Source organism: Danio rerio, chromosome 10 (assembly GCF_049306965.1).
Source record: "Danio rerio strain Tuebingen ecotype United States chromosome 10, GRCz12tu, whole genome shotgun sequence".
Classification (NCBI taxonomy): Eukaryota; Metazoa; Chordata; class Actinopteri; order Cypriniformes; family Danionidae; genus Danio; species Danio rerio.
The window spans coordinates 11,855,701-11,881,058 of record NC_133185.1 but is presented as its reverse complement, the minus strand read 5'-3'; the positions used below and the strand labels follow the sequence as shown (position 1 = coordinate 11,881,058).

General features: G+C 32.7%; 1 protein-coding gene across 3 annotated transcripts in view; it reads left to right on the top strand.

Moving 5' to 3' along the window:
• ptbp3 (polypyrimidine tract binding protein 3) overlaps positions 1-25,358 on the top strand; it is a 119,037-nt gene that overhangs the window by 38,372 nt on the left and 55,307 nt on the right. For 2 of the 3 annotated variants that reach the window (XM_009305171.5, XM_009305172.5), the window contains exon 2: positions 20,002-20,080. The exons of the other annotated variant lie outside the window; for it this stretch is intronic. In XM_009305171.5, coding sequence (XP_009303446.1) covers positions 20,053-20,080 — 28 coding nt within the window. In that variant the 5' untranslated portion in view covers positions 20,002-20,052. The remainder of the gene's footprint in view (positions 1-20,001; positions 20,081-25,358) is intronic. 3 annotated transcript variants of the gene reach the window in all.

Sequence of the window (25,358 nt, the reverse complement as noted above, 5' to 3'; positions counted from 1 at the left end):
ACAATTGCAAACAAAGTAATATTTTTGCAGATGTCACATAATAGCATGGTCTAAACATATAAAAAATTACACATTAATTTTGCATTACCTAGAAATTGACTACATTGAAGCATTTTTACCTCTAAAATTTAGTCACAAAAATGTAAAACATAAAAGCTTGTTGGTTATTTAAAATTAGACAGTACACTCTTTTTGATTGGCAATTTTTGTAACAGTTGAATATAATAATTGACATTTATGTGACATTTTACTATTTTGCTTTGGTAAATGCTTTTTAATATTTAATATTGACAATGATAATATAAATACATAAATATAGATCTCACCGTATAACAGGGAGGTTTGACATGTTTTTTTTTTTTTTGCATTATATATTTACAAATTCACAGATAATGTTAAAGCCATTTACGTTCAACCCTTTAATGTTTGCCTAATAGGACATTTATTAGTATATATATATATATATATATATATATATATATATATATATATATATATATATATATATATATATATATATATATATATATATATATATATATATATATATATATATATATATATATATAATAGGACTTTTAGCTTGACATGTAATAAATGATTTTTATAGTCATCTAAAAAATTGTATATGTATATATGCAGTTTTTATTATTTTCAGAACATAGTCACATCTAGCCCTGTCACAATAATAAATATATTGACTTATCGTGCAATACTTGGAGATCACCTAAATAAATTTTGCCATTGGTGTGTATATATTTATAAATTCACAAATAATGTTAAAGGCATTTATGTTTTACCCTTTGGTTCTTCCTCACCGGTGTCAAAGTTTATAGTTGGATATTTACTAATACGATATTTAATAGCATATAGTAGGACATTTACCTTTTTAACATTAAATTATAGACTCTAAATAATGAAAAGTATGTTAATGCTATTTGCAATATTATGCTGTTATATATTCATTATATAATCAGTGGCATTAAATGACCTCAAAATGACAATAGTATTGCTTATCGCAATAAATTCTATGACTATATCGCACAACTAAAATTCCATATGACAGACCTAGTCACATAATTAAACAAACACACTTTCTCCTATACATCTATCCTTGATGCACACATTTGTATGCGCATATTATGCATCAGTAATGAGACCGAATTCTGAAATTGCTGATGGCAGTTAGAGATTTTTAATAAGTGAGCAGTTTGTACTGATTAAAAGTAGCTTTAATGCTTTGCACCATGAACTCCATCTGTTGATGAAAGTCTCTGTTGAATTCAGCCCTACAATTTCATATGGTTCCAGTGTACATATACAGCAGCATTATATAAAAATGTATGTTTACAAGCATTAATATGTTAGGATATTGTTGCAGTTAACAGCAATCTGTCCTATACTATGTGAGGGTACATTCAACAAGCTGCCTTCTGAACACACTGCACCTGCTTTTGTGTATATAGGAAGATTATTAAGAGGCTGCTCTTTAGATTGGAAAAAAAAATTTTGGCAATAATTTGTCTTGTCTTTGTAGGTCAGATATGTGCGACAAGCATTGCTGTGTTTGTCTTGATCTTTAATTATGAAAGATTCACAACTGTGTGCTCTGTGGTAAACAAACCCAAATAAATGAGACAGTTCACATTTGTTTTCGGTCTTGCGAATACGTCATTATTTGGAGCAGAACCTGCGTTTTGCGCTCTGCGCATGGACCGTCAAAATAGAGCCCTGTGTCTCGTAAATTATTTGCGTTTTCACAAATGAATTTTCTCCCTATGGTAACAAACCCAAATGCTCACAAATAGGTCATTATGTGACGTAGTTTGCAAAGGAATTAACCAGTTATTGTTTACATCAATGATATGCGTCATGTAATTTTTATATTGGGATATTACTACGTAATATTTCGTTAAACTCCAACTAAATGACATAAGCTTTTAACACATCATAGACATTGTAGAGTAAACACCTGCCTTTTCACATTATCCAGAATTTATCATTATTATTATCTTTTTGATATTCGATTTTGAGAAGAAAATAACACATTTACTGTAATACACACTGTTGGCACACATAGACGCACACATGCACAGTTGCCAGTGTGTACAACCGTGACAGTGCTGTTGACACATTGCATATTAGTCATTACATTTAATCATTAAGTGCTTTTGTTAAGATGAGACACTGCAGGCAAATCTGTCTGGAGATTTTTGGCTTTTCATAAAATGTAGCTTTTTACTTGTAAGTGTTTGTGTTAATTTATAACACTTTATCAATTCATGTCTATAGATTTCAATTACACTACATGTTTTAAAAGGCTCTTTTCTCAAAATTAGTTATTTTTTTCTCCTCTGAGATATCTAGATCAGTCATAAATTCAGTTTTCATATTTATGTTCGGAAATTTTTCTGCAGTTGGATTTTCTCATGTTTATTAGCCTGGTAGTTTCAAACAGTTTATTTCTACACATTTTAATGGCTTTTGTTTTCTTAATTTTGTAATTAAAAAATCCCTAAATTCCCTCTGTAAACAACGGTGGACCAATAAGCGAGACAAGCAGCCGCTCAGGGCCATGGGGGAATTAGGTGGCCCCGAACAATGTCAAAAAACCTATATTAACCATTTTATAAATTTTCTACCATATGTTGTAAAATCTGTCTATAACCAATATGATTTTAACGTTATTACTTCTTTTCAAAACCAGGGACTTCCATGAATAATGTAACGTTACTTTCGTGATGCAAATGCAAATACTAATTACAAATATGGCTAATTAACTGTAGTTGGTTTGTGAGCTTATTTTTATTTTATTTTTATTTTTTTTCTGACGGCATGATAACCTTGATAAAAAATACCACGGTTTCACTGTATTAAGATTACTGCTCTAAAATAAGTTATTTTTTAATGTCTGGGTAAAACAAACAAGAAAAAAAAAATTTCCCCATTGACCACAATTTATTTTATTTTCAGCAGCATAATATAATAATTTGAAACAGTAAACACATCAGGCTAAATCATTAAAATAAATCATTAACCTCTGCTCTCTTCATTAGTTTCAAAAAACACATATTTCTTTACAACAACCACAAAAAATACATTAAAAAAACTTATTTATACCATGGGAACAGTATAAAAGTTTAGCTGTATTAAAACCTTGACTTTTCCAAACCGCAGTAAACCTTGAAACTGGTTTTCGTCCCATGCCTAGTTCCACTTAATATAAATGTTTTATACATATTATTCATTTATAACTTTTTTTTTTTTGTTTTTTAGACATTCAAACACAACAACTTACAAATTTGGTCTAACAAACATTCACAACACAATTGTCAATAAAACATGCAATATACAATTAATACAATGAGAAGTTTAGTAATAATAGATTAATACAATAATTAAAAAAATAATAGTAATAAATAAAAATACAGACCTTTTGTTTTAATATAAGTCCTAATCCTCCTTAATTCAATTGAACTATTCTTGCAGAATTTATCATTTAAAATAATCAATGAAAGGTTGTCAGATTTTTTTGTGCATATTTAACCAAAGAATGCCTCATTTGCATATTTAAACATACTAATATTTTAACCCTTATCTCATTCACTTTTAATGTTATTTCCTCAAATGATCAATAATCAATTCCTTTAATTGACCCTTTCATTTGCTGTTTAGGCCTACATTTTAAATGTCATTAGCTCAAGTCGTGCATTATTAAGGATAAAGATTAGTTGATCAGTCGTTTAAACGACAATCAATCATGGAAATTTGCAGAAACTGACATCCCTGGTTGAAATGGATAATAATTTGATTTTAGGTAAAAGGCGTTTGTAGTTGTTTAAAGGTCTGCTTTCAGATGCATGACTAGACGATGATAATAAAATAGCGAGAGGGTAAAAGAGGTGAATGCAGTTCCTCAGACAGACTAAACACATGTTCACACACTCGATGTGCTCAGCAGGACCCTCGAAGATAAAAAGCAGACGTCAAGAATTAATGCTCCTCCATCACCGTCTGAGAGAGTCAATCAGAGGAAATGATTTGATATGACGGCAGATGAAGGACGCAGTTTGTTCAAAGAGTTTCGACTCGAAGCTCCACGTTCCTTTGATGTATTACACGTATACTCCACAAATCCATTTCATAATCAGTGTTTGAGGCCAAACATTGTTTAAAAAGGGAGAAAAGGGCTATTGATATAAGCAAAGCAAACTGTTATTTAGTGTTTAATATTTATTATTGTTAGTAATTTAATTTGAATATTAAAATTTTTATTAACTATGTGTGTAAATGCTTATATATTTATAAATATATTCATATATGGCATCAATTTGTCCTATACCAAGTGTTCATTAGGACATATTCAACAAACTGCTATCTGAACACACTGTTGTACCTGCTTTTATAGTAGACTATATTACTATAATGCCGCTGTTTACGTTGCAAAAAAAATATTTTGGCTATGTTTTGACTCGCTATTGTAGGTTGAAAATGTGCAACAAGCATTGCTGGGTTTTTCTTGATCTTTAATCATGAAAGATTCACAAGCATGTGCTCTCTCTCTCTGTGGTAAACAAGCTCAAATGCGCCTGTTCACGTTTGTTTATACGCCAGTGAATACGTCATATTCCAATGTAGTACACAAAGAAGGAATTTGCATTTTTGTGTGAATTGGTGAGTTAATACAGTGAGCTTTCGGATAAAACTAGCTCAATATCATTTACATCAGCTATACGCATCGCTGCATGTTATATAGCGATATCTCGATATTACGATGTATTTTTATTATCAGTTTGCTTTGAAGAATGTTTTATTTTTATTTAATATTGACTATAACAGAAAACTTCAATCAATGATAACCAAGCATATTTAGATATTTGCACATTTTTGATTTGTGCAATTTCACATTATATGTTTTTACAGACACGATGTTGTGGAACAGCCTTAATGTTTTTTTTGCGCAATAATTTTTCATGACCCAGAAAAACGATACTTGGCTTGTTGTTGCTAACTGAAATTCTATGCTCTAATGAATCATTTGAGATCATAGATGTTGACAATCAATCAAGAATTGATTAATTGATAATAATCTATTAAATAGATTGTGTTATTTAAATATTAAACTTGTAAATGGCTGAGCCATATATTATTTATTTACTTATCGATATTTATTGACCGAACACCATTGTCAATAAAGATAAATAATACAAAAAAAAAAACCTTTGGTTTGAAGTTTCGGTATGAAGTTTATAGTTTTATTAAAATGTGGCCTTACATAGGACATGCGCACATTTTCCTGGACCAAGTTGAAAAATATTCAAAAAACTGTGATTCATGCATCTGCTTCACACTTTTCATGGAATATACACGTTTCAGTCATATTGGTAGACTAATTAACTCAGACAAAAACAGCATGTCCAAACACTGCAGTGCTTTTTACTTTTCTTTATAAACTTGTATTGAACCTGCTGCAATGGTTGGTCCTTTGTCATTCTCTGAAAAAACGGTTAATGGTGAGGGAAACCACGCACTCCCATTTTTCATTTCAGCTCAGAATTGACCCTTTTCACAAGCCTGTTATGACGCATTAAATCCTAAATCTTAAATCCTTGAAAGTTTTTAATATTTAGATTTTTTTTAAACGTATGACTATTTATATTTGTATATGTATCTAGTATATCACATTTGCTTAAAATTACAAAAACCGATTTACCGCTTGTGCGAGGCATTTCTAATGCAGCGTCTATGGGGCAGGACAGTAAATTTGATGTTATTCTTCCCTCTGGCTGCCATCATCAGTCTCTCTATTTTTCCCTTTTTTGAAAGTCTTGATAACATCATTGTGGTGTTTTTCTTTTATTATTTCAGCAAATAAGATTTTTAAAAATATTAGTTGTATTCTCCCATTCACTGCGCTCTAAGTTTTCCCAACTATGACGACTTCTTATACTAAGAAACCCGGAAATGTAAAAAGGGTATATAACAACACACGTGAAAATAAGTGCCGTAGCTAGCAGCATTGGAGCGATTGTAAATAAAAAAAGATGTAAGGATGTCACCAGAGTGTTTTTTTGGTTTCATCCCAGCCACTAGCACCCCATCTCCATGTAGTCATCCAACTTCACAATAACAGCTTATGTATATATAAACTAAGCATGTTTATTTAAGGAACAAAATGTCTGTCTTCACACATACGCAAACACACAAATGACTTCATGGGCATCTATGGTGCAAAATCTACTTTTGGACGCTGTTTGTACAGAACTATGTATAGTGTGTCCACAGTCATTTTAGAGTGATATAAACACAACAAGTGGGTGGGGAAAACAGTGAGTGGGGAGAACCAGCTCATTTGCATTTAAAGGCACAGGCTTTGTATTTAAAGGCACTGTGCATATTCCTCATTGTATAATAAATAATATGATGGGTATTTTAAGCTAAAACTTTACAGACACATTCTGCAGACACCAGAGACTTATCTTGTAAAAGGGGTATAATAGAGGCCCTTTAAAGAAATTCTGTCAGACTTTGCCAACAATTAAGGACTACTTTTGTCTTATAGATGATTAGTCACATTAACTGGAAAACAAGACCCAAAACAAATTATGAAGTGCACACTTGAGCTGCTTGCTGCATCAAAACATGCAGGTTTAAACGCATTTATATTCTGCTCTGCATTCTGCTGTTATTCAATCACAGTTATTTGCCTTGCTCCGTCAATAACACCCTAAATTCTTCAACTGTGAGATATCGTTGCGCAAAATTTGAAGCCTGCCCCTGCACGCACGTTACGCGAATCCAATAACTGGAATAACAAGAGCCATCAAAGAAACATCAAATGGCAGAGGAATTATTCACACGTTGCATAATATCTCCGTCAGGAAGGAGATGGCCTGTTGTCTGTCTAACGCCTTTGATATTTGTCTCAAAAATCGCTCATACTGTAGGAGAAAAAGCGTCACTCATTCACTTCCCTTTAAGCCCAAGCTGAGAGGCCAGACTCGAGCTTGTTTTGAGGGAAGATTGATAAAAACTAAAGATCATTTCAGCTTGGCAAACATCCAGACAGCCTGTTCCCTGCTTCAGCAGAGAGCTCTCGGCCACAAATTCACTCTTCAATTCCTCAATTTGGTCTGATGGAAAATGTTATTGTCTGGCAATGCCCGTGGTAACAGGGCAATTTGGCACAGCAACATGTTGTGGTGAAGTCTAGTGCAAGCGGACGGCTCCGGTCTTGAGGATATTGATTTGTCCGCCGTCAGCTGTGTAATATTTGTGACCTTCCAGGGAAGCTGTAGTTTTTCTTCCAGGCAGGTATTTACAGCCGTTTGCAAGATCTGTTGCAGACAGACAGATGCGTGTAAACGGACGTTGTTTATAGATGCGCTCGGCGCGCTATGTTTAGCTAATTGCATTATAAACGCTAGGTTCGTGTTGCGAGTTTTAGCTGTAATTTTAGGCTGTGAGGGCCGATTTCTCCTCCGTGGTGGCATCGTTGGTACTGAATATTACATAAGGAGAAACCACCCTTTGAAAACACCCCCCTCCTGTTTCCATGGTTATTCGCTTTGCTGCTTTCAACATCAAAAAAACAGGAAGCGAGTGTCCCACGGCACCCATAGGATCAATAGCGCCGGGCCAATTTTGGGTTTTATTCACCCAATTTGAAATGATTTTCCTTAATAGTGAGGAAATGGTTTTTGTTCTGCTGTGCTTTAAGAATAAAGTGATTGCATTGTCTTGCATGAGAAAAGTTTGTTAAAAATGCTATTCATCTGAAAATGTCCAACAGAGATGTTTTGAAGAACGTATGCATGCTTGTAAATGCAGTTCAATTTACTAGAACTTCTATGTTAAGCTGCTTTGACACAATCTACATTGTAAAAGTGCTATATAAATAAACATGAATTGAATTTAATTGAATTTAAAAAACAGATTCAATAAATTGGTATCATTAAGACAAATTAAAAAAGTAACTAATTTATTTAATTGAAAAAAATAAAAGTACTTGTGTGTATTGTAGTACTTGCTTGTAGGGCTGAGCGATTTGGCCTAAAATTAAAATCTCAATTAATTGAACATTTTAACTCTATTACGATTAATGAACGATTATTTTATTTATTTAATAATTTGCCCTCATAGTTCACTGACAAGTTTTGTACAGTAAAAATGCTCACATATTACAAGTGAGAGATTTTTGAATGAAGGGTGCATTACTTGATCATTTCCATTACTAATAATTTATTGTAATGGAAAGATATGCGGCATCTCTGATGCAGCTTCCGATCATCATCAGTGTAGTGCAAATGTGCAACGTGTAGTTACATTTTTGTTTAAAAGGTGCGCAGGTATGCGACCGTGCGAAGGCTGCACCGGACCATACCTGTGCATACCCAAAAGTGATAGAAAAAATTGACTTGGAAAAATGTTATCAATTATAGGTTCTGAATTTTGATTTCGGTTACTTTTCGATTAATTGCCCAGCCCTACTTGCTTGTAAAAAAAAAAAAGTCTCAAATCATTCAAATTTAAACAGATGAAACGGTTTCAGAGTTAAAAAAAGTACCTTTTTAACTTAAAAAATTATTTATTATTTTTATTTCAAATATCTGCTTTCTTACCAACAAAATCATCCCAAGGACTCAGATAAATGATCGTAGATTTTTTTCCGTACTACTAAATAAAGTTGAAAAGTGCTGTATGTAGTTTTTGACTCTTAAAGCATAAAAATACCATAATATGTTTGCATATTTTTAGTAAACATGATAAGTGAACATGCTTGTTTATCTGAAAAGCAATGCTGAACTGAGATATTCTGCTTTGAAAATGTGCGTTACATGCCGCAACGCTTTTTTTTTTTTTTGGTCATTTAACCCGTCCACTGTCTTATTAGACAAATATATTACAGCATCAAGTTTGCCGTGTTGGAAAACTTTGCATTTCATTCAGTCAGAAAGGCTTTCAAAGCATGTGTTCGTAACTGAAATGCAGTGGACAGTAAAGACTCCAAAATGAGACGCAGAATCAGAGTTCCACATGAGGTGGTTATTCATTCAATCATTCTTTCATTTTCTTTTTGGCTTAGTCCCTTTATTAATCTGGGGTCGTCACAGTGGAATAAACCACAGAGGTGGTTTTTAATGGGCAAATAATATAAATATTACGAACATAAACATTAGGTTAGTAGGTTACATTGTAACCCTGTGTATTAACAAGATTTGCAGGGATAAGCAATTTGGCTGTTTGTATCAGACGAAACATGACAGAAATTTAAATACAGTCATTCAGAAGCACAGAATATGCACTCACTCAAGAAATGGTAACGTTTAAAACCCAATTAATACATATTAAACCTGTTTAACATTATTAAATGTGCATGCTGAATCACTGTTGGCTTGCACAGAGTCACAGTTCTAAAGGTCATTTCAATCGCTTTATTTTATTTTCAAGATGTGAGGTGAACTATCTGCTGCTGCTTTCAGTAGTATGGCAATAAATGTCATGTAAAATGGCATTCAAACTCACATTATTAGCATTTAACACTGAATAAAGCACAAGAGGTGTACCTGAGGTCATCATGTCATCAGGTTTTTTGTTGTTAAGCTTCAAAAATAGAAACACTTTCTAAAATATAAATTTCAGGTATTGTTTAGGACAAAAACGTTTAATATGAAAACATTTCTTCTATTGTGTGCCATTGCTTTTATTTAGAACTCGATATAAATCAGCAATTAAGCTTAATAACCTCCAAACCACACTCCTGTTGGTCCTCAAACTGGCAACCTGCGCTTGCATGTGTTTTGATCCAGGAATGCAATAGCCAGTTCAACCACTGGGTGTCAAACTTACATGCTACACTTTGAAGTAAAAACTATCACTCCACCTGTGAAATTTAGGTTACTTTCCAAGTGGTGCTTAACAGAGAAGTTAAAACATAATAAATAATTTCTTTTGTATTTGCAATAATGAAAGTACATAATAATTTTCTAGTTATTTTTAGCTACAAGATACTAGTATTCAGCTTACTGTGCAAATTAAATGTTTAACCAGGCTAATTAGGTTAACTAAATGTGGTTAATCAGGCAAATAATTTTTTAATTAAGCCATTCAAACCCAAAATAAAGATATAATTTAATATATTATAGAAAATACTGTGAAAATGAGGAAATATTTACAAAAATGTCACAGGAGGGCTATTATAATTTTGACTTTACTTGATAAACAAATCTTCACAAAAAACTAATTTCAAAATGACTGTTTTTCCCAGTATCACATGGCACTACTTTGCATGTGGTATGTTCAAAATACAGCTTTTCAGGATGCGTCTCTTCAGTTTGACACCAGTGACTCCAAATGACATTTGCATTTGTCTTATAACCAGACATGTCACACCAAGTGGAAGTGAGGCTGTGTAAACGACAGAACAGTAATTTTTAGCTGATCTGTTCCTTTAAGAATAGCTCTTGTGTTTGTTTTCAGTCTACACCCTGTTTACTCAGTAACACCCTGATGCTGTGTGTCAAAACAATAGCTTGTCCACAATCATTTAAAAAAAAAAAAAAAGTCCTGGCGATAACCTCCAGCGATTGTGCTCTCTAGATTAATGAAGGGTGAAAATTGCGCTTTTACATTATTAACTTCTGCAACCCTGACAACCTGATTTCATTTTCTCTGCCCCTGTTAATTACAGAATATCCCCCAGCCAGGCTATAAAATGATCAAACCATTATTAACCATCTTTTAAAGCCTCGTCTTTTTTCCGCTCCATTTAAAAAAAAAAAAAAAAAAAAATTCATTATCCGAGGAAATTTATTTTTATTTCGGATGCATTAAGCAACAAGTAGCTGTGGCTTTTTTGTTTGTTGCTACGGAAATAACGTCCCCCCTATTACGGAAACCAGTCACACCTGTGGATTTCATTTGCATTCGCAGCCAATAAAGCTTTTGTTTAGTGAAAGCTATGAGAGATAAAGAAGAAAGACGCATCAAAATTAATTAATCGACATATAAACAACTGGAGAAAAACAAACAAGACAGCTTGAAGTGTTTGTTGACTGTGAATCTCATCAACACATTGTCTATAACTCACGCTTTACCTCAAAAATAGTGCAAAAAGAGCTTATTATTAGTATTGGTTTTCAGATTAGATCTGTTATTGACTTATTTTCAGTGACAGTGAAGCTCATTATTGCTCCATACTCTCATTAGCAGGCTTTTATTTTTAGGTTTATTCCTAATGGTGATTCTCATTACTGTAATACCAGGGCCGGCCATTAAGGATGGCAAAGTGCCCGTGTGAAAATGTTTTGGGGCCAGTTGACAGAGCGGTCACTTGATGTGGTTTGCTCCATTCACTGCAAGAGTAATTGTTATTAACATAATGAAACAATAGCAGCGTGCATGTGAAATGGTTTTTATTACTCTGTTTGTAATGAAAGTGCACTGCAGTTTTGAGGACTTACTTTAAATTGTCAAGCTTTTTTTTAAGATGGGTGGAGTCTGATTGATTGTGGTTGTTGATGTTTGGTTATAAAGACTGCTGGGTTCCACACAATTTTTCTTCATGCTGTTTCAACACAAATTAATTAAGTTAATAATCTTTTAACAAATTTAAGTTGATTGAACATAAAACAATTATGTTGTCCCAACAAAAGTGAGTTTCAGTGGTTTGAAACAGCAAGATTATTTTTTGAGTGTGTATAAACTAATAAATTTTTTTTTTTTTTTTAAATATTGTGTTAGTCTGTGCTGGAAAAGGGAAGGTATATTGGGCACTTTTTTATTTTTTGCATCATATCTTTCTAAGAGTGAACAGGCCTTACTTATAGATCTTAAATTAGCTGATGTACATTTTTTGCCATTTTTTTGTGTGTGGCTTTTATTATTCTCACAAAATTTCAGTGATTATTTCAAAAATTGTTGTAAGAGTTGTGCTTTTTTATGCTTGATATGGTGTCGTTTGTTATGGTTGTTGTTAAACTTTAGTTCTTGTTATCAGGCATGTGCACAGGTAGGGCTCAACCTCTGCAGAGCACATGTCCTTTTTTCTCTTGGATAAAAAATGCCCCTCAAAAATGAATGAAAGTGCCCCTCCGCGCTTCAATTCATGATCGTCTTCCTTCAAAATAACATTTTGCATTATCAGATTTTTTTCTTGCTACAATTTTCCAACATTTTTCAAAATATCTTTTTTGTGTGTGTTCAGCAGAAGAAATAAATTAAAAAATGTTATCAGTAGACGATTATGATGAAGTCTCATTTTAAATTTCTTTCTAAACTTGTGTTGTGGATTCAGATTTAACAAGTGACATCAGTTTACATGCATGCCGTTCCCATGTTTATTAGATCCGTGTTACAAAATGTGATTTGTAATGTTGAAATAATATAGTCTGTAGAAATAATTAAGTATAAATCTCACATTTATTGATTTTCATGTTCTGTGTACCTGATAATGATGTTTATGATAATTGAACAGAATTAAAATGACTATTAAAACATAATAATTGTAGCTAGTATCAAATTCAGTAGTTTTTATTGCCAAAAGAAGCTTTGCCCTGGCAAAAGCTGTTAAAAAATCTGGCTCTGGACTGTTGTTTTGTGAATATTTTTGAATTCTGCCAATGTAAATATAGAGTATCACCAAGATGAAATTATCCAGACAGCTGACGTAGATGACATTAAAGTAATGAGTTTTTTGCCTCACGGTAATGACTGCTAGAGGGAAATGTGCCTAATTGTCATAAAAATAATGGGAAACAATAATGCAACAGATCTTAATGGTGCTGAAAATGGCTTCATTTTCCTAATGCAAAAATATGATTCATTATTTCTTTTATTTGATTTGAGGCTGAAGTGTGACCTGAACACAGGTCTTTGAGTTTCTGTATTTGCAAGCATCCTTGATGCACAAAAGGAGCTCTATTTACAGCTGAACTCAAATTTTTTCTTTTTCAAATATTTCCCAGATGATGTTTAACGGAGGATGGAATTTTTCACAGGATTTCCTGTTATATTTTTCTTATATATATAAATTGTCTACAGAACAAAACACTATTTTTTTTACTTGATTTATAGAAGTTTTAATGAAAACATAACACCGCATAGTGAATTATCTCAGTGTTATTACCTGATACCAACTAGAACATGCACCAAAACACTAGCAAACAATACAGCAATTATACAGCACCATCAAAAAAATATCTCAGCCAGTCTAAAGGAACAAAATATGAAATTGTTAAAACATGTAAAAAGGAATGAGAAAAAATATATATATAAAAAAAAAAAATCCCTATACATCTGTGAAGGGGCCCCATATTTTGTCAAACATCGTTTGTTTGCCAAAAAGAGAAACATGACCTTTTCAGCTTGAGGGCAGAAACCATTTCAACAAACTATTCATTTATTCATTTTCTAAATCGACTAAGTCCCTTTATTAATCTGGGGTCACCACAGCAGAAGGAACCACCAACTTATCTAGCACGTTTTTACACAGTGGATGCCCTTCCAGCTGCAACCCATCACTGGGAAACATCCATTCACTCTCATTCACACTCATACACTATGGACAATTTAACTTACCCAATTCACCCATAACGCATGTCTTTTGACTTGTAAAGGAAACCGAAGCACCCGGAGTAAACCCATGCGAATGCGGGGAGAACATACAAACTCTCCACAGAAATGGCAATGGACCCAACTGAGGCTTGAACCAGCGACCTTCTTGCTGTGAGTCGACAGCACTACCTACTGGGCCGCCGCGTCACCTTCTACAAACCACTCTTATTTAATTACTTGCCTATGATTACCCTAATTTACCTAATTAAGCTAGTTAAAGATCCCATGAAATTAAAATAAAGTTTTGTTTTTGTTTTTTGTTTTCTTCTAACATTTGTTTAAAGATTTACAGATTTTATTTATTTAAGGAAAGACAGAACAGTGGTATAGTTGTCTCATGTCATCATATACAACAATATAGCCATCTATTATACAATCGTCCACCGTCTATTTCAAGTCTTTTGTGAAGGGGAAAATTAACAAAAAATAAAAGTCTTTCAAGAGACATTGTCCAAAAACTCCCATAAAGGATTCAGAAATATGTCATAAGTCATAAGTCAGCTTTTCTATGGTAAGGAAATGGCAATCTGATTTATTCACATATTTACAGAGGGATTGAGAAGACCACAACATACATTTTCTTGCTAGATATGTACAAAAGTGTAACACAGATTCTAGTCCATGACTAAAATTTAGAGCAGTTTTACAATTCAGAAGATAAATAACTGGAGACTGGGCAAAAGGTTTACCAATAATCTTCTGAATCAATCAAGATTTTTAGATGTAAGTATTGTTCGATTTTTAAAATACCTATATGGTATGTGCTCTAAAACAGTGACAAAATTTGCATTTAGAACATATCAAACTTGTAGCTTCTGCCTAAATGGATTAACCGTTTTGTTCACGTCAACCCATGCTTCAGTTTCTCAACACATCATAACCAATCAAATTCTCTCTAGTATTTGACGTGCCCCGCCCCCTTCAAGACACTTTTCGATTGCTTTTCATTTGATTCACTCGAGCTCAACCACTTTCATTGGCTGAGCTGTGATAAAACAAAACAATATTGGCTGTTTTTTTTTAAAGGGGATGAACTACCTGTCTTAGTCTTTCAGTTGAGATTACGTCAAACATCGAATAAAAATGGACATTTCACGGGACTTTTAAGCCTTTTAATGGCACTTTAAGCTTAGTACTAGTATCTTGAAAAAGATCTAATAAAATATTATATACTATCATCATGGCGAAGATAAAATAATTCAGTGATTAGAAATGAGTTATTAAAACTGTTATGTCAGTTATGTCAGTTAAACAGAAATTAGGGTGAAAAATATACAGGGGGACTATTAATTAGGAGGAATAATAATAATAATAAGTCTAACCGTATATCATGTCAATCCGAATAATTATTTGAAAATTATCTCAAATATTTGGAAAATCCAAGAACTTGCCACTTTATTGAAGGTATTAAAGTCAAAATCATCCATGTCTATAATGTGCACCGCTCCAGTTTTCCTACACGTTTTAAAGCTGATAGGAGAATGCCAATGAAAGCATATAATTGCAATCAGACCTTTCTCTCCATCTCTGCCCTGGAATAATAAAAGACACTCAACTATAACGATGGCAAAATGGAACGCAGAATCTTGTGGCTGGTGCTGACGTGAGCAGACCAGTCCGTATGACCTGCCCTGGTGTTCAGAGAAATGGCGATTATCATACGGGCGCTGAGCATCAGTGTCGTATTTCATCACCCTCAGTCCATCTCAGCACACAAAATGTCACAGGCATCAGAAAAGGGCTTAGCTGTAAAGGGTAAAGAGATTCTATCGTTTTTGTCCCCTTTTTTTTGCATATTCATACTCAGCCTGGCCTCATTTGAATTTCATCAAGCAAAGATAAGCACTGTGTTCTTTCTTGGTTGGCTGAGGTGACAATAACGCACCAATGGGGAGACAGCAAGGCGGAAGCTCATCCTCTGAAGCGAACTTTCCCTTCCAACAACACCTGGCTGAGTTGAATAACACAAGCGGTGTGCTTAATTCAGACCTGCTGCGCGTGTCATGCATGACCCTGTGCACGAACTCATTATTAAACCGCTTGGGCTCATTTACATTGACGCTAGATGTTGATTGGTGTTCGGTTTATATTTCTCACTTATGAATGAGGGTGTAGGCGTTTTGTATTGGTGTCTGGCTGGCCGGATACCTGTTGGCCATTTGTTACAGAGGTCACATGTCTGTCATTTATTTTTTTAGTTTATTTTGGGATTTATTGATTCAGGCTGTGAGAAAGCAGACAGGAAACATTGGGTGGGTGAGATGAATTGGATCAGGGAATGACCTAACATGGATTCTTACTAAAGGCTTTCACATACACAATGTGCTCTACCTACCAGGCCTGACCTTTTGTGATTTATTTAATTTTTTTTCTATTTCTTTTTCTCTGAAGTCGGCATATGATGTTTACCGGGGCTTCTTACTGCAATAGCAATGTAGACTATGTGTGTGATTTTTTTTAATAGTATGGTTCAATTTTACCCTTTGTTTTTTCTGTAGGGATTTGAAAACAATCTTTGTTGAAATATTGTAAGTCATGAAGTAAAAAAAAAACAGCTATGAAGTGAATTGCAACATTTAAAAACTTTGATATGAATCAAATAAGTATATGAAACAAAATGTACAAAACTGTGTACTTGCAGCCTTACTGAGGTAAAGAACTACAGTACCATAAAGTATTTCTAAATATATATTTTCATTTGGTAAATGTGCATTTACAAATGTTTAAATATTATGTTGTTTGTAAATTTTTTTTTTGTCACTATTCGCTCAATGCAGCTCTCTTAATGGTGAAGTATTTGTATAGCATTATGGGAAATGTAGTTTTTCTATATTTATTCTAAAAAAAATGTTTTAATTGTTGCGTGAATGCAAACATATGGATTCAACAAACACAAATTAGATGATGTCAGAGCTCAAACAGATAATTACAAAAAAATATTTTTTAGTTATTCTTAAGTTTTTAATTCTGGAATCCTGCTATAGCACATTTTTAAAAACATTTTGGTGGGTCAAACTATTGAGCATTTAATAAATGAGACCTCACTAGCTTGTAACTCTCTTTTAAAAAATGTTTCCAGTGCTTCAGTGTGCAATGGTTTAGCTGTGGGCCTTTTTAAAAGATTAACAAGTGTCTATACGAATTGTATAGTAGCTAATTACATGTACAATTAGTGGTAGTTTAAAGTCAGTTAATAACTTGACTAACCAAGTTCTCCACAAAATAATTGTCACTTTTATAAGTATAGGTTTTGGTGAATTAATTAGTAGTTTGAGGTTGGGTTTTTTTTGGTTGCCCATGCCAACTAATACTTGGTGTTATGGTTGGGTCTTTACAATCAAATTAATTTGGCCCTAACTAACTTTACCGAAACGTCAATTTTGTCATGTTAGACATTGGATTGAAAAAACATGTACTAAACACATTTATTGGATGAATAGTTTTAGATCTTTTGCTTATTCCATTTAATAGATAACGTTTTTAATTTAGGGTTTGTAATAGGTTTGTAAGAAGTTTATGAGGTGGCTTTTAATTGTGACCTGTGTCTGCTGGTTCAGGCAAGTTTAGTAAATTTAAGTAAATTCTGAACATTGACTTCCATGTTATTTTGTTTCTACTGGGGATATCAATGTCCGCTTTTTCTAACATTTTTAAGATATATTGTTTAACAGAAGAAAATAAGTTAATAAAAGTTTAGAAGTGTAAGTGTAAGTAAACAGAGGAAATGTTCAGTTGATAAAGCTTAAAAGAAAACAAACTATATTTGTTTTATTTGCTTAACATTTGGTTGTAGCAAACTGTTAAAAGAGCTCAGTGCAGTTTTTCTACCAAATACTAAAAAAATTATCAATAAAGGTTTTAAGCTTTAAAATGGTTTCATAAAGCATAAGTAATTATAGACAGGCGTTTGCATTTGTTTAAAACAATGTCGTTATTTGAGTAAAACTTGAATTATTTTAATCATTTTTTGATGAAAAGAAATTAGATAAATAGAAATATGCTTTAAGTGTAATTTAAAATAATCTCTAGTCTTGCCTTTGTTGCATTTTATTATATTTGTATATTTTGTATTTTACAACACAGAGATTTAAAAATTAAAAAGATTTAAAAAGATTTAAAGATTTAAGAAGTTTTAAGAATTTCATTGTTTGCATTCAATGAAAATAAAAAGCTAATTAATTAAAATATATTTAAGACAAAGTACAAAAATGACTAAAACGAAACTGCTTTATAGAAATTTTAAAAACAATCAAAATTTTTAAATGAAAACTGAACACAGAAACACTAAAATAACGTTTGAATTACCCAAATATTTGTTTATTATTATTTTCAATTCTGCTCATTGTTTATCACTTAACACAATTTGGTCACAAAAAAACTCTAAAATTAGCAAGTGACGAGCAAAAGGACATTTACAGCAGTATTCCCTGAGCTATACAACAAGTGCCTCTTTGCTCAGGAAATACTACACAAATGGCGACATTTCCTCCAGAGCGTGGCAATCTCATGTGCCAGCCATCTTTTAGCTGAATAGATTGTATTCTTGATCTTCCCACCTCACAAACAATTTGCTGCTAATGGATGCATTTGTGTGCTTGTTAGACTTCATCCTCAAGGAATTGATGAGCCGCTGAAATTTCCCTGCTGGTCTGAAAACAGTCCTTAAATTTGGCACAGGGGCTTTTCATTGCTTTTGTGTTTTCATCATGTTTGTCTGTTTTATTAAAGGGTCAGTTCACCCCTGAAATTAAATATCTGTCATTGCTTACCCTCATGTTGAAGCAAAACCTATAAGATTTTTTGTCAGAACAGAAATTGGAACTTTTTTATTGAAATTTGAGCTATTTATGTTTATCTATTGAAAGTCTTCTCTGCCAAAACTCTTGATGATTCAAGACTTTAAGACAAAATATTATTATGATTATGATTATGATTATTATTTTTACAAACTTGAAAAGTCGGTTTTAGATGAGAGATTGTTATTTTCATATCATGAACAGATTTAATTGAGCTTTTGATTCATTTTGATTGTGGGCGTATACAGCATACATATTTGATCACAGATGCTCATGCATGAGATCTGAGATTTACTCTTGTACGTGCGATATAAAATTTACATTTATTAATTTAGCAGATGCTTATATCCAAAGTGACTTACAAATGAGGATAAATGAAGCACTTTAAATAAGCAGAGACCAGTAATATATTGATGGCATGACGAATCTTATCTAAGGTTATTTATAAGTTAATTAGTGGTAGCAGCAGTAGTATTAGTAGTAGTGGTGGGAATTATTGAGTCCTTTTAATAGTTTTTGTAGGAAAGTGTCTGGTGCATATAGAGAGGAAAGACTGCCTCCTTCAGGTGGTTTGTTAATCCCACTCACCCATGTAAAGCTCACTCAGAATTCAACTTTTCAGAAAAAAATAGTGTTTCATTTAGTAGAAAGTGTCTGGTGCATACAGAGAAGAAAGAGTATGTCTCCTACTGGTAGTTTGACAACTTTTTAGCTTTGTTTTTGCAAATCTGTCGATGATTTGGAATCATCGTGTCCTTTTAGAAGACTTGAACAGAAAAATATGTCAAATTTGTGTTCTGAAAAAAAAAAAAGAAATCATATGAGCTTGGAATATAAATGATGACAGGATTTTTAATGAAAATAATGACTGACCTGACATTCGTGCTTGTGGGCAATAGGGAATACATTTGTTAGTCTGTTTGTGGTAGAAAATAAATGTATTAGCGGAATAATATGAGAATTAGAAGGTGTTTCTGTACTGGAAGTAAACTCAGAGACAATTAAAATCAGTTTTTAGGTAGCAAATCTTTGATATATATTTTTTCTTTGTTCAAAATAGTTGAATGTAGTGTTTATCATGTTATAAATGCTAGTAACGTATTTAAAAACCTTGATATTTAATCTATCATTTTACTGCAATCAACTGAAATTCCATGTTTTTTTATACAATTTTGAGGCTTTTTTTCTCGAGAAAAATAGATTATGCTACTTTAGCTGGGTTTCACAGAGGGGTTTACATATATAGATAGGATTGCTGTACTACATGTGTATATACACAGTAAAAATGCTGGGTTCCATTGAAGGAATTGAGTTTGCCCATTTGTTTTTACAGTTTTAAGTAGATCGAACATAAAACAATTAAGTTGTCCCCAAAAAAACCTCAAGAATTGTGTTATTTTAGGTAATTTTAAATAAGTTGTTTGAACAAACAGCAAACGTCTTTTTTTTTTTTTTTTTTTAATGAATGTGTGTTTGTGTGTGTCTTCATATAATAGCTACCAAATAGCTTCTGTTGTATGCTTGCTAAGAGTTTTGGGTGGTTGTTTAGACTTGTCATTTTGACTGAGTCTGTTGTGCTTGTGTGTTTCAGTGGGCTTTTGGAGAGCCTCCTGTTTCCGCCTCCTCGTGTTGCTGTACTACCATGAGCAGTTCCACTCCATCCACCACAGGTACCGTCTGTTCCTCCATATCACGTCCATTTACAGTCTAGACATTTTCAGACAATAAGAGATGACATGACTGGGCCGTTTGGTTGAATTATTCATGCAATATTACTTTTAGTCACAGATTTAAAGCCCACATGAAATCAGACCCATTTTGGTTTTCATAAACCTCTGTGTGTTGGAATTCATCTTACATGTCAACTGAATGTAATGTTTTGATGATCTTTCATTAAACTCTCATTTTCTGCTATGGTGAACCAATAGTGTGGAAGTGGGAAAAAGTAGCTGCTTTATTCTGATAGATCAAGTGCAGTATAAAATAAGCTTCTTACCTAATCTCAAGCTCATAGCAGGTAACTTTTTGATTTAGTGGCTAAATTCAAATTATTTTGTACGATCTGTTTTGTACATTTTTAATACGATTTGCTCATCCCACCATGGGGTGTAGGTTTGGGGTGGGATTCAGGTGTACGTTTTCATGTGAATGAAATTGTATGATTTGGTGCAAGCTTCAGTAGTGTTTATTAACTAATTATAAGAAAGTTATCTGTACCAATATTTGCAATTCACACCGATATTTGTCACTTGTACAATTATTTGAACTTTGACAATTTTTTTTTCCAGAAGCTTCTGTGTTTGAATGATTTTTTTTTTTGTACAAATTAGCCACTTTTCTGTCAATAGTAAAATAGTCACATTTATACGTGGAATAACCTCAATGTAAATTTTGGTATGTTTTGAGATTTACGGTATGAATTATTGCAAATTAGCCACTTTTCTGACATTATGTAAAATAGTTCATTCATTTTTACATGGAATAACCCTTAATGTCATTTTTATCATATTTTGAGATTCACATTATATGTTGGATTAAGCTGTACCATAAATAAAAAAAGAAAATAGGTCAGTAGTATTTCTTAACCAAATTTAATTAAGGTTACGGTATCAATATTTGTCACTTGCACAACTATTTGAACTTTAACAATAATATTTTTCATAAACATCTGTGTTTGGACATTCATGTTACATGTGTTTTGGTAATTTTATTAAAATCTCCTTTTCTGCCTGCTATGGTGTGGATGTTGGAAAAGGTAGCTTTATTCTGATTGGTCGAGTTCAGCTTATGAGCTAGTTGCAATTCATAACTTTTTGATTTTATGGCTAATTTGTAAGGGTTTGTATGATCTGTTTTGTATATTTTAATAGTATTTGCTCATCCCACCATAAGGCGTAGGGTTAATGGGGTTCTGGTGTACATATTCCATTAAAAATCATGTTTTCATATGAATTTGTACAAATTAGCCACTTTTCCGACAATTTGTAAAATAGTTACATTTATACATATACATTTATACATCTCAATGTAATTTTTGTCATGTTTTGAGCATGTTATGTTAGATTAAGCTGCACCAAAACTAATGTCTAAAAATAATGTCCAGTAGTATTTCTTATCCAATTTTAATTTATTGGTACAGATATTTGTAACTCACACCGATATTTGTCACTTGCACAATTATTTCAACAATAACCATTGATATATTTCCATAAACACCTGTGTTTGCACATTCATGTTACATGTGCTTTGATAAACTTTCATTAAACTCTCCTTTGCTGCTTGTGTAACCAATGGTGTGGAAATGTATTTGTATGATTTGTTTTGGCCATTTTGATATTATTTGCTCATCCCACTATGAGACGCAGGGTTAGGAGTGGGGTTCGGGTGTATGCATTGCTTTTAATTATTGTATGTTTTCATATGAATTTGTTTATATGAAATTGTATGAATTTGTATGAATTAGACACTTTTCTGACAATGCGTAAAAAATAGTTACATTTTTACATGAAGTTATCTCAATGTAATTTTTATGTTTAGAGATTTACAGCATATGTTGGATTAAGCTGCATCAAAACTACCGTTAAAAAATAAATGTCCAGTACTCTTTCTTAACCGATTCTAGCAAAGTTATTGATTTTTCGATATTTGTCATTTGCATTATTATTTGAGCTTTGACCAATAATATTTCTCCATAAATATCTATGTTTGGAATTCATCTTAGATGTGTTTTGATAATCTTTCTTTAAATTCACCATTTTCTGCCAGTGTAACCGATGATGTGGAAGTAAATAGAAGTAGCTTTTTCTGATAGGTTGAGTTCAGCTTATTAGCAAGTTTCAAACTTATAGCAATTTGTAACATTTTGATTTAGTGGCTAATTCGTATTGATTTGTATGATCTGTTTTGTATATTTTGATACTACTTGCTCATCTCACCATGAGGCATAGGGTTAGAAGTGTGGTTTGGGTGTGCACATTCCTTTTAATGTTGTTCGTTTTCATATAAATGAAATTGTATGAATTTATAGAAATTTGCCATTTTTTTGTCAATACATAAAATAGTTACATTTATACATGGAGTAATCTCAATGTAATTTTTGTTAGGCTTTGAGATTTAGAGTATATGTTGGAAAAAGCTACACTGAAACTAATTATAAAAAATTGGCCATTAGTATTTTTAACCGATATTTAATCGGTTAAGTTATCGGCATTGAAGTAAAAATAAGTTAGTTCATTATTGTATCAACAAATATTTTTTACCGAAAATGGATTCAAAGGTCAATTTGACATTTTCATGAAGTCAACAGACATTTTTATTATTATTGTTTAACTATTTTTATTTTAAAGAATTTTATTTGGTTTATCATGTATTTCATTATGACATTATGTATTTAATTAATAAACAATTGTTTGCTATGGAAGCATTTTTAATCATATATTGATTTTCTTTTTTTTCATAGATTTTTGCTAAATATTGATAACCAGTGTCATTGCATGTCTAAAAACATAGTAATTATTATTAGATCTATTGACTTCAATCAGCATTATAGAGACAGACATTGACTAATACAAGAACAAATATGAAAAAAATCAATATTTCTTTTAAATAGCACAGTAAACAAACTCTGATGTTGTGTATGGTGGGGATATGGTTGGCGAGTGTGTTAGCTGTTATTTGAGCATCTGAATGGAGATAAAATGGAGGGCAGAACGAAATGACCCCATCATCTGCTCCCCATCGTCTCTTACCCCTCGCTGTCTTTTATTTTCTCTCTCGCGCATTCATCCTCTGCCTGGTAAACAATAATCTTTAATATGTTGTTGTGCTTCGGAAAAGGAAACAGTGTCTCTATTATTTTCAGAGTTTAATGTGGAATGGCCAGGGATAGCCTCCAGACAGCTTCTATATTTTGATATTTTCAGCGTTTCATGAAAGCTCCGCAGTGAACGCTTGGAATTTTAGTGATCCGGTGTAATAATTGCAAAACGATTCCTTTTAATGTGGTCAACTGTTGACGTTTTGTGGATGCGTATTGTGCTGAAAATAATGCAAAAGGGAACAAAGAAGCTAGTTTTGCTCTTGATGATCAAGGTTTGCACATCTACAAAGTCTAGGCATAGTGCTGTGCCAAAAGCATATTTTGATTGTAAAATAAGTACGAAATGAAAGTATCAGGCTTACATTTCGTTGGCAATTTTTTTTTTAATGTGTTTTACTGTTTTGACATATTTCTAAAGGTGCCATTGACTTGAATTTTTCCCTGGATGTTGCAACAAAGGAAATCCATATATGCAAAGAAAACAATTCTAATTATTTTACAAATGAATTTATGCATAATTAAATAAAAGGACACAAGGGAAAAGTATTGAACCAATGAAGAAAGGGAGATGTAAAAAGGCAGTTAAAGCCTTGACAGCAGCTGAAAACTCTTAATAGTTCTTCAGCAACCCTCTGCCCTTCATCATTGTAAATGATTATTATAATTTACATTAGCAAGATGATAAAGATGAAACCAGGGTGGACATTTCAGCAAGACAATGATCCGAAACAGAGCCAAGGAAACTCTCAAATGCTTTCAGAGAAAGAAAATCAAGCTGTAGAATAGGCCAGCCAAACACCTGACTTGAATCCAATAGAGAGGCATTTTAAGCTGCCATTAAAAAAGCCTTTTGTATAAAGTATTAAACACATTTCAGTAGTTCAGTGCTTTTTCCTTATTTCATTCCATTGTTATTAAACATAAATAATTTTTCAGATTTTTTTGTTTAGTTTTTTTTATGTTTGTATTGTTTGAGTTTTTACCAAATTCTGGTTCAATCTTTCAAATATTATTTCCAGTAAAAAAAACATGACGTAAAACAGAAATTGGGGAAAAATAATTCAGGGGGTTAATAGTTCAGACTTCAACTGATAATTCAGGGCTGATAATTTAGGGGGTTAATAATTCTGACTTCAAATGTATATACTGAGAAATAAAGTGTGGTAGTTTTTTCTTATGTGACACAAAGAAATAATTCATTTAAATGAATGTCTATAATAGCTAACTTATCCAGAAAAAAAAATCTACTTAGCATTTAGCACATACAGACAGCTAGCTCTCTGCAACTCTTACATGGTCACCCACTGAAGCAAAGCAGGACTTCGCCTGTTCTGTACCTGGATGGAAGACCACATGGGAAAGCTAGGTTGCTGCCGTAAGTGGTATTTGTGAGACCAGAAGGTGCCCTAAACCTTCGGTCTGTGTGGGTTCTAACGCAGTATAGTGAAGGGGACTCTATACTGCTCAGTGAGCACTATCTTTCGATGAGATGTTAAACTGAGGTCCTGACTCTCTGTGGTCGTTAAATATCCCAGAATACTCTGCAAAAAAAAAAGAGTGGGGGTTTTACCTAAATTTGCCCACTGGCCTCTATCCATCATCGCCTCCTAACTACCTCCATATCATAATTAGCTTCATCACTCCTCTCCACCAATCAGCTGGTGTATGCGAGCTGGTGCAGTATGGCTGGATGTGGATGTTGTGCACTTGTAATGGATGTGTAAAAATGTGTAACGTACTTTGAATGTCTAGGAAAGCACTATATAAATGTAAGAAATTATTATTTTTATGTGGAAAATGATAGGTTCATTTACATTAAAACACAAAACAACAAAAGGGACAAACTAAACTTTCACAAGATAAAATTCTCTAAATTAAAACAATATATTTCAGGTATTAGCATGACATATGCTGGTCAAAAAATATGTGAGTAAAATAGATAAAAAGATTTAAAAAAAAAGATATTTTGACATCCATATTTGTGTACCTGTGTTTTAATGTCTATGTAAGGGTTAATGTCAATTTAATAAATTCCTACTATGTTGTCTACAACTCATCAAAATGAGGAACAGGTATGAACTTCCATGTGATTAAAAACCATCAAAACCTGATGAACCAGTTTCATCAGG